This window comes from Rhea americana, unplaced genomic scaffold (assembly GCF_003343005.1).
Source record: "Rhea americana isolate MKP2758 unplaced genomic scaffold, rheAme1 scaffold_8, whole genome shotgun sequence".
NCBI classification, from domain to species: Eukaryota; Metazoa; Chordata; class Aves; order Rheiformes; family Rheidae; genus Rhea; species Rhea americana.
The window spans coordinates 3465530-3482567 of record NW_028186978.1 but is presented as its reverse complement, the minus strand read 5'-3'; the positions used below and the strand labels follow the sequence as shown (position 1 = coordinate 3482567).

At 38.1% G+C, this 17038-nt stretch overlaps 1 protein-coding gene across 1 annotated transcript in view; it reads right to left on the bottom strand.

The window, feature by feature from the left end:
• The window catches only part of GABRG1 (gamma-aminobutyric acid type A receptor subunit gamma1), a 37905-nt gene extending 28757 nt beyond the window's left edge, over positions 1–9148 (bottom strand). The window contains exons 1-2 of the mRNA XM_085322839.1: positions 9138–9148; positions 7745–7893 (exon numbers count right to left, since the gene is read on the bottom strand). Coding sequence (XP_085178965.1) covers positions 7745–7893; positions 9138–9148 — 160 coding nt within the window. The remainder of the gene's footprint in view (positions 1–7744; positions 7894–9137) is intronic.
• Positions 9149–17038: the final 7890 nt, after the last annotated feature.

Below are 17038 nucleotides of genomic sequence, written 5' to 3'. Positions count from 1 at the left end.
GAAAATGTTGTTTATATAACAAACCATGGAGCCTGGGAGCAAAGGTATTTATCAATTGCAAAGGATCAATATGCAGTGCCTTATGTCAATTCCTATCTGAACAAAAATAAAGTAACTTTGARCCACAGATTTCTTCAATTCATGCAACTATACCACACTTAAGGATTATTAGCATTCTTTCCTCAGCTTGATCAATATACCGTTTCATATCAAATAAAAAACTCATCAAACAAAAGTTATTTAAAAGTTAAGTATTTCCATATTTATATTTTTTAAACAGAAATTAAACTACCCTCCAAYGGCTGACAAAAAATTAATTGTTTCAAAGATATCTTCTTATAACGCAGGACATTTAACGAAAGGCACAAATTATAACTTCTTAACAAGTCATTAACATGACTTCTTATGAATGTCACATGCAAAATACATGCATCACTGATCATTCATTTGCTTCCTCCTAACTGGTTTCTAGAGGAAAAAAGGTGCCAAAAGAAAAAGAGGTCAGGACTTCGTGCAGGAAAAGTCTGCATTTAAAAATCACCAATATACCAAGCAGGGTGGGTTTTTTTTTTTTCAGCCTATACTGGAAAGCAAATAGGAACAAATGTGGACACAAGAGGACATGTTCTAGTCCCCTGTGGCATAAAGCTCTGCTAGTCTTTCTCCCTTGATTTAATGTGTTAAAATGAAGCATGTCTGTCCATCTATGGAAGGAAAAGGGAGGAAATACAAGCAAAAAGGTACTTCTTTGATTTCATAGGAGAGGGCTCTAGATAATCAGATTTGATATCTTTTTACAGTAAACAGAGATCACCAGAGTGTTCTTTCACAAAACTAAATCTACAGTAACACAAGCTTTTCCAGACCTCAAAAATCTGAAATTCTGCACCACAAGCAGGCATACAGGAAAAAAAAAAGGAGGGGGAGGAGAGTATTAATGAGCGTTTCTGTCAGCTACAATGACAGACAAGATACATTTCCTATATCCTACAAAATCCTTTCCCCATCATTCTCACTTGTGCAACCTCAGAGCACCAASGTGCTTGTTCACCATCCTGTCCCCAGCACGCTTCACACAAAGTTTAAAAAGACTCTGGAAACCAATTTATTTCCTGTGGGGAAAATAAATACTTCCTGAGCTGCAAATGCTCTGAACATCTGCAGGGCCTGTAAAGGAAAGGAAAGCACACAAGATCCACAAACTGAAATATCAGATAAAAAGAATATATATAAATATGTGTGTGTGTACATGTGTACGTGTGCATGTGTACAAATATGTACACAYACACGTATATGATATATATCTAGATATGTCACATAAACACATACCTTCTTTCTTTGATTTTGCAACCCTGTGTGTCTACGCAACAACATAAYCCGTCAACTTAACCAGCACCAGACTGCAACACAAGGGAGTGGGTCAAAGCTATCTTGCCTCTGCTCAAGCAATGGTGAATCCAGTGTTAATAGGAAAYGTTTGATCCTCCTYAGTTCTAGGAATTTTGTTTTTTTCTGAGGTTTAGTTATTTAACATCGACTTTCAGCACTGCCTAGCCCCCTACCAAACCTCTTCTTTGGACGTGAGTATCTACACAGGGTTTAAGGTCACTTCTCAGACTTGCCTTCAGTATGCTGAACAGTTTAAATCTCTGCAAGTGGAACCCACAGATAGTCTGTTCAGCATTAACTTCTGAATTCACTCTGYTGTTTCCAGATCCATCTTGACATGTGGACACCAGAACTGGAAATTTTAGAAACAGTGTTATCAGTGCTGCATGAATACTCTCAGATTTCTACTCACTGCGTCCTTTTTCAAATGCACAAAATTTATCTCAGGACAATGCTCTGGGGGAAAAATGTCTGAGAATTCATACTACACAAAATACCTAAGCTTTCCTCTAAATCACCACTTTTCAGCACAGAATCTCCCACCTTGAAATACAACTCTCAGGCTTTCTTCACACTTTTGTTYTGTCTTGTTTTGTCAATTAGCATCTCCAGCTTTACCAAAGGTACATATTACTCTAGTAACATGTCCTCTCCCTTTCCAAGAGTCTTTCAGTCATCTACCAATTTTACTACAGAAAATCATTGCTGCAGTCATTAAGTATACTGTTATTCCTGATTAAGACTATTTCTGGTGAGATCCCACTACAGACAGCCCTACCACTGATATTTCATTACTACAAGTTGAGGTCTGCCAAGGAGCCAGCTTCTCATGTGGGCTGTGTCTGTTTTATGCAGTTCCAGCTTGCAGTGAACAGTACTTGATCTGCCACAAGGGCTCTCCTGTAATGCGTCACAGAGTTCAATTTGACTTTTTTATACTGCAAAGAGTAAGACTATTAGGGCCATTAAGAGTCAGCAAAGAGTCAGAAAAAGCTGGCTCTGTTGAAATTGTTATTTTAGTTAAATAATCTAGAGAAACAAATCTTAAGATTGGAAGGGGCTGCTGTCTTACCTTGGTTCTTCTGTATAATGCAGACCCTAATACTTGTCTGAACTAGAAGAAAGAACTGATTCTACTCCTGTTCTTCAACTAGAAATGTTTCCAGTCCATGGAAATGACAAAAGGTGGAGGAAACACATTCTTTCTCATTCATTTACTGTCCACAAAGAGCTAAGAGTGAAAAACAGTCTGAGAAGATGTTTCTGCAGCAAATGCTTCTCATTTCATATTTAAAGTATTAGTAACAGCCTTGAAAACATCATACGCAGGAGAAAGGCTATTTAACACGTGATGAGTAAAGTACAAAGCAGCACCATAAACACAGAGAAGCTTCTAAGGAAGAAGGAGAGAAAGGGACAGCACACACCAAATACACTGAGAGAGAACACGAGCCGGGCTAGAGCAAAGCAGGAGCGGGAGAGGACAGCAGGTTGCACACTAAACAGAGAGCCAGAGAGTGAGAGAGAAGAGCTCCGAGGAGCAGCTGGCCCCAAGGGATAGCCCAGCAGCGTCCGCAGCAGCTGAAACACCAGGGTGATACAGAGACCCTGTTTGCTAAGGGTAATCTAGAAAAAAAAATGCATTTTCTAGTGTCCTGTTTTGCCTCCTTTTAGTCTTTTGCCAGACTAAGCTCTTCTTCTTCTTCATTATACCAGTTCACCTGGTATAATGCATGACCAAACACAAGCACCTAGAGAAGGAGGAGCTTGTCTCAAGAAAACAGATCTTGTAAATAAGTGACTCTTGTGCCTAGAATTTAAAAGCAAGAGTGAACTTTCCACCAAGCAACAAGATGTGGAAAGAAGTCTCTCCTGGTAGGCATGGACAGGCATCCATCTAGTAAAGGATGAGGGGTGGACAGGTAGCAATGATGCTAGGTAATCCCCCAGTTGCCCATACTTTGGGCACATCCCCTATTTCATGTTCAAAATCTGCATTTTGAAAAAACTTTAGATTAGAAAAAAAGTCACAGTGATAAAAATCCAGCGGTCATTGACAAATTACTTCAGCAACTGCTACTACCAAAAGTGCTTTATTTATTTTTTTTGGGGGGGGGGGGGCTGTATTTATCCAAACCTAATTTTCAGTTTTTGATCTTTGAAATATCCCTGCCTGCTAGGCTGAAGAGCTCTCCTCATCTATTTATTTTCAATTTATAGGCACCCATCTCCTGACAGAAACTACTATTAATAGTTCAAAAGTGCAGAACATTGCACTTTTTATTGCTGAATATTGTTCAATTTTCATTACTCCAATCCTCAAATTATCCAAAAGCTTGTTAATCCATTCAAGTTCACTAACTAGTTYCCTTAGTTTACCAAAATTCTCCATTTTGGAATAGAAAGTTTAAGACATAGTACCTATTTTTATTTATCATGCTGTCTAATTTAAACTAAAATCACTTCAGATAATTTAATCCAAGCTTATTTTCTTTGACTAAATATTCTATAAATCCTCATTACTTGCCAAATGAAGCCTAAAGGAGTATTTCTCCTGGGCAATAAAGCAGGTCCTCAGCAAATAAATTACACAACTACCCTGTTCAAAAATACTAGGAATCTTCCATTTGTAATAACGACTAATGTCATAACACAACTCCCACAACCAGTTATCTAACAGTATTACTTACATACCAAAATATGAAAGTATCACAGTAATATCAGAATTCAGCCTCRACTGCCTATCAGCTTCCAGCTCCATCCCCACAGAACTTTTTCAAAGTGATTTTGATGAAAACAGAGCCATGTTCTCCACTTTTCTTCTCCTACTCTTTTATTTAAAARACACCAATCTTTAGCAAATACTCCAACCCCAGCACTTTAATTTCTGTTTTTTCCTATGTAGTATGCACACTCCCCCACCTTTAACATTCACTACATAAGTTCTTAYGGATGTTGCTCTAGTATTTCAATTTTCCTTCATTTCTTGTGAAATATTCTTTAATAATATATACACGTATCTTCCTGGTATTTTCYTGTTTGCCTAGGAATCAAATCGTCCTTCTGTCAATTCTAAGAGCACTTGTTCAACATACTATCTTCTAACAGCCTTACCTTTTCAGCATCAGCTTCTCTATCAAACTCTTGAAAGTTCACTTTTTATTAATACTACCTGTACACCCCTGGGCACATGACTTTTCACACTGGTGCACTAAGATGCAATTATTTACCTATGCCCTCCTTAGAGGGCAATTATAACTATCCAAATTTCTCTAGGTAGGAATTTGTCTATGTCCATGAGTATCTTCTACATTGCTTAACATCCTCTCCTCCAAATTCTTAAAAAAAATCTACCACTGATAATTTTCCTCAAATTGTTGACTGAAAAAAATGATAAATTCCTTGGATACTCCATTAAAAGCATGGAYATGTGATGATTATTCCCTATTTCTATTCAAACTTGCAAATTAATCAGTGTTTTTACCTACTCAGTACACAAAATTGGACATGAGACGTGTCTGCACAAAATAGGTGTTGTAAATTGACAGAYTAGCATTAATTATATTAGCAATTTTAAATTGTGAGGGATGGAATAGTAAACAGTTAGAATTATTTCCTTTAAAAGGTAAAGTCTAAAAATGGCAACTAGTTTCATCCAAGACTGAAACTAAAACAGTGTGGCCCTTATAAAATTAGGAAGCCTAAAGGTAACCTTACAGTGACAATAATACAGTTTTATTACTATATCAACACTCCACAAGGTTATATCTGTAATTAAAGGGATTTATACAACAGATAAGAGACTTCAGATGGTAACTACTAATATTTTGTATGGAGCAGAATGTACTTTAATAATATTGTCCTTATGCTCCAAGCACCTCACAGTGCATTACATATAATGAGTTAAAGACTAATAAGTTTAATGAACATAGCAAGGGGTAGCAATTAATGAATCAGTAAAACTCATGGCTGAGACACAGAAAATGACACAATGTGCTTTTCTCCTATTAGATTTCAGTATTGCCACTGACTTCTCAACTTTCATTTGGTCAGCTAACAGGAAAAAAGGAAATCATCTCCTTCAAACAGCAGTGTGTTTAACAACAACACAGCTATTCTTATTTTGAGATGCTGAAATTCTGCGTCAACATCAGGAAGAGAACAAATTCTGCTCTGCTATTCAAACCCATTAAGTCCAGACTCAGAAACAAAAAAATGTTGCTATTACATAACTAAGCTTTGTAATTCAACAGCAAAAATGCATTCTGTGGGATATTATTACTTTGAAAGATAATTATAATCCTAGTTTAATAATCTTGTTGTACAAGGACTGACATATACTGAGAAGATGTGGAAAATGACACCGGATTTTATCCAATATAACTGAAGCAGACTAAGATGAATGCTCTGTAGCCTGRTACTGTTTCTCTATCTGTAAAGTATCTGCTGCATTTCCTGAGCAGCTGGACTGAATTTGAAGACGAAAGTTACTTTTATGTGGTTCGAAATTTCTGCCCTGTGGAGCCCATGCCTGCAGCTTCCCCTGCACCCAGCAGAGTCAGGCTTAATAATTTTTCTCCTGACCATAAAGTGAACATCCCCACAAGTCTGCTATTCTCAACACACTGGATGATCCTGGCACATCTGATGGTCTAATACATTGGATGGAGGCAGGACCCAGATAGCAAAGGCCAGATGTGTAACAAAGTATAAGACATCAGGGRAGTGAAGAAAGGGAGGTTGGGGTGGGAAGCACCTGCTTTCAGAAATTGATCCTTGAACCCCACAACCTAAAAAGCTGTACACTGAATTACTCACAAAAAGGCAGAGTTCTTGCACTATCGAGACTCAGTGCATAAAATACAGATGGAATTTCCAAAAACCACAAAAGTAAGGTAAAATTCTTCTGCATCCCTCTAAACACATTTTATATGTCAGAAGGAACTCTTCTTCTGTCTTCCTTTTTTCATTTCGAAGTTTTACAGTGAGAGAAGAGAAACAGAATTCTCTCTTCTTGCATCCTCACCTACCAGCTGATCATGAGGAGGACTCCGAGCGGAGTCAGTTTATTCCCTCATAGTCCCTTTGCTGTCTGTTGTATCAGGCAGCCTGGAAAAGAGGAATGGCATGCATCTGTCACATACTGACAATTTAAGGGAAAATACGCTAAAAGACCTTTCTTGTTGTCCAAATGTTCACAATAATTCAGTTAAATGAACCTGAAGGCAAAGACTCACAACATAAACTTCATGAGATTCACGTGTGATTCTGTTATGACAGGGAGAACAAAATTGCCATTCAACATCTTCAAGGCAACAGTCAACAGTAAAACAGAACTAAGAAATTTGGGGCAGAAAACAATTTGTTAGAAGCTTTGAAAAGAAAATACTTAGTCTGAGATTGCATCTCTCTGTTCTCCTACATAAACGAAACAAAAGGGTAGACTGTAGTATTGTTTATAGTATAAGCAGCTTATGGACTTGCACTGCATTTCTTTGATAGAAAATGCCAAGTACTTAACAATCGTGTCCTCCACCTCTCCCTTCACAGTTCAGAAAACAAACTGAGAGAGAATAAATTATTTTTCCTGGTTTGACCCACCATGCATGTGGTACTCAAGAGTTTGCCAAGTTTTCACAAACTCCACGGTTTCAGAGTAAGACTCTTCCAAATAACACTTACATTTAATAGTTATATTCAGATTGATGCTTTCACTATTGACAGAAAAAGCTGCCTTCCTACTAGCTGAAATGTTTGAGCTATGGTAATGGTCCCCTCCTATATTCCTCTACAAAAGACATAGTCCTAAGTTATCTTTTTAAATTTTTACTTACATAGTTTTTCAAAATCTGAGGTAAGGGAAYAAATCTGCTCATAATACACACACAGTTTATTTTCTACAAAGAATAAAAAGGTCTAGGGGTAATGTCTTAATAAATTTCTACGGATTCAGGATCAAACTTTTGACCGACTTTAACTGGTTATATTATATACATATTGGTTATATTTATATATATATATATATATATATAAAAATCTAGAATTATATCTGCCAGAAGATCTTAGAATAACAAAGCAAAATATAATTGCTGTCAATGATTTAATAAAAATACTGCTTGTCACTCCAGAAAAGACAATACTTTACATAACATAAAGAGACTGCAAGTACAACAGAAACAGGCACGCACATAATGTTATTTTTTTACTATTCTAGAAAACTGTTGCATTTTATTTCTATCTAGTTTGATATACCCATTTTTAAAAATAGCACTAAACAGATTTTTCCCACTTTTGATGAAACCCAAACATCCTCTGCTTCCTGTCTTCTATTTACAGAATTATTTTAAGGACTCACCCCCAATATCTGGCCGAAGTTTACTGTCATATCCTTGAAGTAAGGAGTCCAGTATATGAGTCACATCCCCACCATGAATCTTTGGTGCAAGGACCCATGTTTTGTTCACAGTTAAATCTTCATCGTCTTCATCATCTGCTTTATCAGCTCTGATTGTGATTGAATAAAATAAATCAAGGTTAGAATTAAACAGTGAAACAGATGTGTGAAGATGAAACTAATAAAATATGAACATATTTAAGCTATTTGATAAATATCAAATGTATTCTGGTGCCAACAGAAGCGGGTAGACCCTTATTTAAAATAACACATTTTGTTTTATGGCAGTAGAAAGTGTTAGCTAATAAACACATCAAGAAAAGCATTAACCCAKCCTACATACAGAAAAAATGTGAGTCAAATTAATAAAAGCAATAGTCGAGATCTTCTGTGAGCCTTTTCCTTTTTCTTTTTGAGACACTAAATGGAATTCCCAGGCCTTTCATCCATTTTCAAAACACGGTACTAGCATTTTTAAGAGATGTTTAATTATTGTAATAGGTATCTCCTGGTATCAAGAACATTAACAGAATTTCTCCCCTAACAGCCTCTGTTGTGACTACTATATAAAAGATATCTCACCTTTACTCACCTAACTCCATTCAAATTTTAAGAAAACAAACATTACTTTCCTACGTTATAACTAAACGTTCACAGTCGAGAGACAAAGTTGTGTTTCAATAATGTACCTGGTCTATCTGTATGTATACTTTTTATCAAGACGGAACAAACACAGAAAGGAAAACAATTACATCCGTTTATGGCCTACTTTTTAATTGGGTAAACAGAAATGTGCAGCTTACAGACTATTTATTATTTAGTTATACTAAGCCATTAGGAAAATGGCAATAGGTTGATTGTGTCTGTGGATTCACTCACGTGAGCATTGAAAGGTCAAAGAAYGCCTGGAGTTTTCTCTCCATTTGAATCAAATGAGTGTGGACTTAAATATTTCTCCAGTGCTAAAGTTTGCAATCTGTATTACTCATCTGGCATATTTTAGGGAACTGCTATGGGCTCCAAGTCAAGCAAAGGGCATCAGACTGACAGCAGTAACTCTGACAGTCACACGACACATCTTCACAAATGGAGACTAGCTAGCAACTACTACATAGCACACACCATTCACATAAATCAGTTTCAATGTTAGCATAAGCCCAGGTATTCCAGGAAAAGAAACGAAATAAAATTACTAGCCTTATACCAATTAACAAAATGTTATTGTTATATTATTAGAAAGAGATTTTCAAGAGCTTTTAAATTACACAGACTTACACAGCCCTCGGGACTAAGGGTGGAATTTTTCAGTAAATTTCTTAAAAGAACGCACACCACAAGGGAGTTAGCTCCGTACCGAGACAACATTCTGCCTTCATGAGAAGAGGATAGAAGAAGTCAGGAAATGAGAGAGAAGGAATATAGGAATGCTTAATTTTTGTTCTGGTCCTTTGTGCAAACGCACTAAAATAGCCTGGATGCATAACACATTGCATCACTTTTCAAATAAGACTACTAAGTCTTCCTGAAACTCAGGGCTAGCACGGCTGTGGAGACTGCTCAGGCTGGGTTTGGTACACCTGCTTAATTTGGGAGCCTAACAGGGAACTTGGAGCCCTTCCAAAGGAAACCAGGACCTTCATACTTAGCTTGCTGCAAACAAGTCACAGCAGTCTCTTAGAGCTGAATGTAACACGCAACCTAAACATGAGGTTCACCGTCACTTTCCCCTGGAACAGTTGGAAAAGTGCTTCCTTTCTTTTAGTTGGAAATGCTCTRTATAATAGTTAATATCTCTACACGACTACACAGACATTATAGAAATGTCAGGCACTAAATATTTAATGTTTCCCATTTAGCTGGATTCCACTAATGGAAGCACTAAAAGAAGCAGGAAGTGAAGTTTTGCAAATGCACACTCTTTCCCTCAAAGTTACCTACTGCTCTCTCGTTCATGTTTTGTTACTACGCCGCCTTTTTTTTTCTTTTTTTGGCCCCGTTGTAATTATATAGCCTAATTACTATAGAAGTTAGCTGAAGGTTGCTGAGAATGCAGAGGCCGCCCCAGCCCTCCCCAGGGGAGAAGGTTCACATAATGAGGAGTAAAACTAAACGTATAAATAAACCGCTAAGAAAAGAGACACGACCACAACAAAATCAGCCTCTTCTTCCTCCCCTTTTAGGCCTCCCCGCTGCAAGCAGCAGAAAATGCACAGGAACTACCAGAGCGCGGTACAGAGCCGGGGCACCTGAATCTCAGGATCAGCACGATTATTTGCAGAGAATTTGAAGTGACAACTGTGTCCCCTTTCGATGTCCCTTTCGCATCAGTATTAAGAGCTGTCTAGATCCAGCCAGCAACGAAAACGACCGGGGGTCATGCGAAAGGCCCATGGCCACCCCAAGCCCAAGGAGGCACAACCATGCTGCCTCCACCTGGTCCCTTGCATATTCTGCCAGTTTAAACAGCTCCTCACCAATTTATCTGCAGTAGATTCACGGGATAAYTCATGTTGGAAGGGACTCGAGTACAACCTCCTGCTCAAGCAGGGCCAGCTGCGAGATCAGACCCAGTCGCYGCTTTTCCAGTCGGGTCTTGAGAACATCCAAGGATGGAGCCTGCACAACCTCTCTGGGTATCCTGCTTCACTGCTTGATTATCCTCCTGGTAAAAACATTTTTACTGATCACCCCTTTCCAAATTCATGATATTTTGATGACTTTTTTTTCTCTATAATGCTCCTCTCCATTTCTCTCTCTTCCACTATTTAGTGTATTTAAATATATCTGAAATTAAAAAAAAAAAAAGGCATGTTCCAGATTTTCACTTCTTGTCCTGTTTGATGGGAAACCTCTGGTTTTCCAGCTTTAAAACTCTGAGTTGCAGAGAGGCACACAGCTTTCTGTAAGCTGTTAATGTCTCTTCTATTAATGATGCAGTACCAGGGAGGTTGTGGTGGACATAGGGGAGAGGGAAAAATTTCATCCTACATCTTTTCCAGTCACTACTAAATAAATTCAGTAAAGGCAGTGTGTGGGGGGGGTTGTTTTGTTTTGTTTTTTGTTTTTAGAAACCACATTTATTTTAAGCATCTGACAAGGAACTAGGCTTAAAATGTGTTTTTCCTACTACTAACAAGAAACTACTTAATTTTACCTAGAAAATATTATATGCCAAAAACAGTGACAGCTCTTAAAAAAAGAAATACAGAGACATTACATTAATTTAGAGGAAGTATCTAAACACATACCAGCACACTTGRTTAACAAGACCTTGTGACGCACTAATCCCTCAGTTAAACCAGCAAAGGAATCAATACAAATTGGAAATCAATAAAAGCAAATTTGAAGGAACTGGAATATTGTACTCTCACTGTGGAAGAGGCTATTCTCAGTTCTTTTTATCCTATCTTACTAGCTTTTTCAAATATGAATGACTGTGGTTAACCCATCCTGGTACCCCAAACTATCATCTTAATTCTTTTTTAAAACATGCACAAGACCACTGAGCATTTAATAAAAACTATTATGTCTTTGCAATGCTACTGGCGCCTGRTTCTGCAATTTTTATTCGTAAGTCATGGCAGGTAACATTCAGTTACATAATCAAGACAGAAATGATGCTAGTTGGAAGAAGGATGTGAGTAGACTATATAGAAAACTTTCTACCTGCCTTCCAACGACGCATTTGTCAACTTGAATTCTTAATCCAAAGGTTTTGGTGGGATTAATAACGACAGGAAATGGTGAAGCAAGTGTATGAGGTAGAGCAACTTACTCACCAAGCACAGAGCACCTAGACAAGAATGCAACAGGACAARAATGCAAACAGACAGTGGATATACATTCATTTCTATGAATCCAGGGCTGATTTTTGTCATTCTAAATAGGTTTGAACCACTCTGCTTCAAAGACAGAAATGCCATTATAATTGCATAGTCTGTCAGTAGGATCAGTTGATACAGTGTTACCAGGATCTAACTGAGGTTGCTAGCCTATATGCTTTAAAGAAACTTTCAGTTTGGAAAACAAAATGGTCCCAAATTGTTCATGTTTAACCTGAGTCTCTGATCCCCTCATGTCACTTTGCAAAGTCCAGCTTTTTCCCTGGCGTTTTGGAACAGGACAGAAGGAAAGACAGAAGACAACATTGTATGTCCTGGCTTGAAATTCAATTTGCTAAGTTCAGGTCTGCATTTCAAATGTTCAGCAGRGGCAGTAACTTGGGCTGAGCACCTCTGTACTTCTTTGCAGTTGAAATAAATCTTGCAAACCTATGAAGATTAACGCCAACTAACTCCACCCTCACTTTCTTTAATATTAGTACTCTTCCCTCTTACAACCACAAAAAAGGCAAACTTACTTCAAAAGASAATTCTTTTTCTTTCCAAGTTCATCTGAAAGTTATTTCACTATACACAGGACATAATGCTTGATTCTCTCTCCATTTTCTGTAAGATATGATTTGTTTCAACAAAATTCACTCTGTAGGTCTTTTTCAGAATGTCTGGAGAGAGAATGATTCAGAGCAAAAATACGACACTGAACATTAAAAAATCTCTATTTCATGGCACAGTGCTATTATTTGCAGACGTTAATCCTAATTTCAATGATTTTACAAGAAAGAGAGACTTCATTTCTTAACATGCTTGCTGTTATAAGGCCTCAGTTAACCTCAAAGTCAACAGTAACTCCATGCACACAGTTAACAGTAATTAGGTAGAAAGTGCCCTAATTATGCTCTCTGTCCTTCAACTAATTAGAGACATTACCATGACTAATAAATCCCTGAGCCCAAGTGACTAATGACTGAGTAAGTCCTTTCAACATCAGACAACATGTTCATCTTCAGAGATTAATATCATAGGTCTTTGTTCTACTTTAAATATGAGAAAAAACAGTCAGATGAGCTTTAAGTTGCAATTAACATCTGCCAGGTTTGTAATGAAGTGAAAAAAAATGATAYAGTGGGAGTGCTCCTAGTGCCTTTTGCAGCATGAGTTATCATTAAATATTGCATGTGGAAGTCCACATACAGTATAAACAGGAGTATTTCAACAGAAACAAGAATCAGTTTAGTCGCCCACCCTCAGGCTCCTATTTCCACCCAACACACCCTAGTGTGCCCAAGACCTCCACGCGCTGTTGGCCTACRGGAAGGGCCCAGTGACGCTTCTCTGGCATATTCTCTCAGCTCCCAGTAGTTCCACAGGTCAGATACATCTTCCGAATAAAAACAGCACCATTTTACCATTTTACTCTAGAAACACCACTAACTTTCCTTTTTGTCTGTTAATAAGCTATGGAAACAACAGCCTTACAGAGAGCAGCTCTCTCATTTCACCTTGAGAGGGGTCAGGAGATGAGCAGAGGTCAAGGCCGAAGCCAAAAGAAGACCGTGCTTGAGGGGCAGGTACGAGAACATTCCCCTTTCCAAGGCACCAGTCTCAGCTCTGTTGTGCTGCACGTGAAGTGGTTTATCAGCTAAAGAAAAGCAAAAGAAAAGGAGAGGACAAGGGGAGGGAGTCAGTGCTGCAACCAACAGGGCAGGCATTAGCTACACCGAACGGGACCCGAGGAAGCTCGACGGCCACCTCTGCTCCCGGCAGCCGCTGCCTTCCAGGCTTTCGGAAGATTGCTCAGTGACAGAGCGCTGCACAGAGCTGAAAGTGGTCAGGACATGATCTCTACAAGAATAAGGTTCACAGGAGAAAGTGAAAACAATAAAAGACTCCACAATCAATAACTGCACTTTCCTGCTTCTTACACCTAAGGTCCCAGCAGCTCACACGCTTTTGCCACGATACACAAGCAGCTAATGAAACACGAAGCACGCCCTAGGACAGCAGTTAGTCACTGCCTGGGCTTCCCAGCATATTACATTTAGGGAGCATAATACAATTTAACTTCTCTTTTCTAGTACCCTTTTTTTTAAAGCACTAGTTTCTCAAATTTTCGACAAAGTGACAATGTTTCCCAAATAATAAACATGGAAGAGTATTTTGTTAGCAATGAYACAACTTGAAAAGTTTTTTTCAAATGCTACATGTAGCGAGATGAGCTTKGTAACTCAGTCCAGACAACATTTTCAGGAAAGCAACAGCTTGCAATTAGTCAGGCACCCAACTAGACATTACCTTATTCCAGAACACTGAATATGATACGTTGTTACAGCATTTTAAAAGCGTATTTTGTGGCCTGCCTGTGTTCAGCTGTCAGATGACCTCGCCAAATTGCACACATTAAAGAAAGATAAAAAGCACTGCTGAAAAAAATCAAAAYATGGGCACTAACACCCCAACATCCAGCATTAGTTATTTTTACAGAAGCTGGTGATGATTGTAATTAGGAAACTAAAAAGAAAGTTCTTACACATGTGTCATGTGAATAACCAGGCAAAGCACTAAGTATAGATGAAACTCTGAGCTCTAGAAGGATGGCAAGCTTAGGCAGTGCCTAAGACGGAAAGAAATTTCTGCCATTACATAAAGAGCAAAAYGTGACTTAAGCATGGTAGGACTGAGCAGTTATTCTTATGTTACCTACTTAAAACACATATTTAAATATTTTATTGGACCACTTAAAAGTAAAATGAAGACCCCAGACAGACTTGCAGTATCCTTCAGGATTTGACGGATTGGGAGTCCTAAATATACACAAATATTACTTCTTCTCAGAAACAGCAATAGCAGCAGGTCCACGTAGTCATGGATACAAAATGAAACTTTTCTCCAAAGATTTTTTTGAAGGCTTTCTTCCACTACTAACTACCAATACTGAATGTTTTAGACATTTCTCAAGATTCATCTTCCAAACTTGATGGCTGATTTCACACTTATTTTCTTTTAACATCAGTTCTATGGAATTTCTGAAGTAGTGAACTCTCTTTTGCTTTTCATTATCAGCTTCTTCACTGGTAAATTTTATTCACCACAGAAAGGAATTCTGTTATTAGAATGAGTCTAGTGATATTCTATGTTGCTTTTATCATAATCTCCCACTACTCTGTTTACAGTGCTGAGAAGACCCAGGTCAAGTGTCTCCATTCTGCTTAGTTCAGAATGAGAKTTAATGGACAAACTCATGCTAAAAAACAGTCGGTTGAGTCCACCTTTTGCCTTCAATATTTTATCAGGTATTTGCTGACCCTCAATCTATAGGAAATTGTTTTCAGTTTAAAACTCACCTTTAAACACAGCTACTGAAAATAGGTCTCTACAAAGTGTCACTTGTCCTCTMTGATCATGTGGTATATACAGTCGCTGACACTATATTCCTTCATCTTCATCCTTCCTAAACTGGTTAAACACTTGTAAAAAAATCAAAAAAATTTTCCCCCACCTCCTTTTTATCTCTGGTGCTTTTATTAATCTATTTCCCCCTCTATCTGCCTTAACAGAGTCTTTAGCATGCTCTTCGATGTGCCAATATGCATCTCTCTGCCCACTGAAGTATCTACGCTTTTTTTTAATCCTCTGAACCCTTTTATTTCCTGAATATACCTACCACGTTCCCTTAGGCTGACTCTTTTTTGGACATACATATTATTTTATCCTCTTCTCATTCTCCTACTTTAATCTCTTATTTCTCTGGCTATTCATAATTGCCTGCCCTATTTCCCCTTTCCCCTCTCCTTCCTCAGTTTGTACTGAGGGGATGAATCYAGACCTTAAGTCATCAGCAAAATTATCATGGAAGAATGCAAAAAAATCCAGAGACATCCTTACTATATAGAAAGAAACATGAGATTTTTAGGATAAGATGCATTAAAAAGTTCATTTAGTATTAAGTAAGCAAAGCATTGTTTAAAAAATGAGCAATCATAGCCCTAGCAGAACAAAAGGAGGTCTCTCAACTATTCATTCTCTGTAATGAGAAGTGTTGCCTACATATTTTAGTGTTTAGACTATCAGACTTCTGGTATCTTAACGCATATCACAAGCGTCAGGTGATCAAGCTCTTTTGAGTCATTACAGCTTTGAAGTATCTAAAAGATATGAARCATTTTCTCCCCTACACACAGTAAGTTCCGTACAATTAATTTTAGTCACAGCAAGACCTTCACCTGAACGCATTATCACATTGCTTATAAAATGATCTTCAGTACATCTGTGATACTGTAACAAATACTAATCTGAACAGAAGTTACTGAACACAAACAGACTTAACTCCAAGCACTTAACAAAGGCACAACCTGACTGCAACAAACAGTTACAGAAATGTGAATTTTTGAACTTAGAATAACAGGTATTATTAAAGCTAAAATATATCACAGAAGAAGAATTTTGTTCTGAGATCAACAYAAATTGCTCTCCTCCCATGTCAACGTTCAGGTGATAAGATATATTATTTGAAATGACACCAGATCAAATTTGTTCCTATTAATTCAAATGTCTTGAAAGATCTCATGAAAATTATCATTCAGACCCAAAGCACTGCAGCTATTATCAGTTCCCACCAGTCCTCTCATATAATACACAATTTCTCTCTGTTCAGAACTGCTCAATTCTCAAACATATTCAGCTTCCTTAATAGAATGATCTCCCCTTGACCACCTTAATAAAAATAGCTCTTTGCTAMCACATGTGGTCACAAAAATCTTTATTTCCAGTTTTGTTGATCTTCTAGGGACCTGTTTCTGCACCCACCTCTTCTATATTATGAAATAGGGAGCAAGAACCCTGCAYGAACAAGACAGCAAACCATACTGGAAAAAAGTTAGCACCTACCTTTTTCACAAACTCATATACTTTACAAGGGACCTTGGAAATTCAGCTTCTACTCAAAGAAGAGCCAATACTGAAGTCAGAYGAAGGTGCTTAGAGCTTAGAGCTTAGTCCAGTTGAGCCTTAATAACCTCCAAAGACAAAGAACCCACAAGCATACTAGACAACTGGCTGCACAGCTTAATTACCAACACAATGATTTTTTTTCCTTAAACTCGGCTGAGATTTCCTTTGTTTCCATTCATGACCATTCTCTTATGCTTCCACCTTGTACCTCAGTAAAGAGCCTGGCCCTGTCTTCTCCATCACTTCCCCATGCAGTTGGGTCCCCCCCAAAGTCATCCTTCGCCAGCCTGGACAAGTCCAGCTCCTTCAGCCAGTCCTCTGAGCAAATGTTTCAGGCCCAGTCATCTTGGTGACCCTCCACTGAGCTCACTGCAGTGGACCCAAAACTCGATGCAGTGTTCTAGATAAGGTCTCATGAGGGCTGAGCAGAGGAGGGTAAATCACTTCCCTTGGCCTGTTTTGCAGC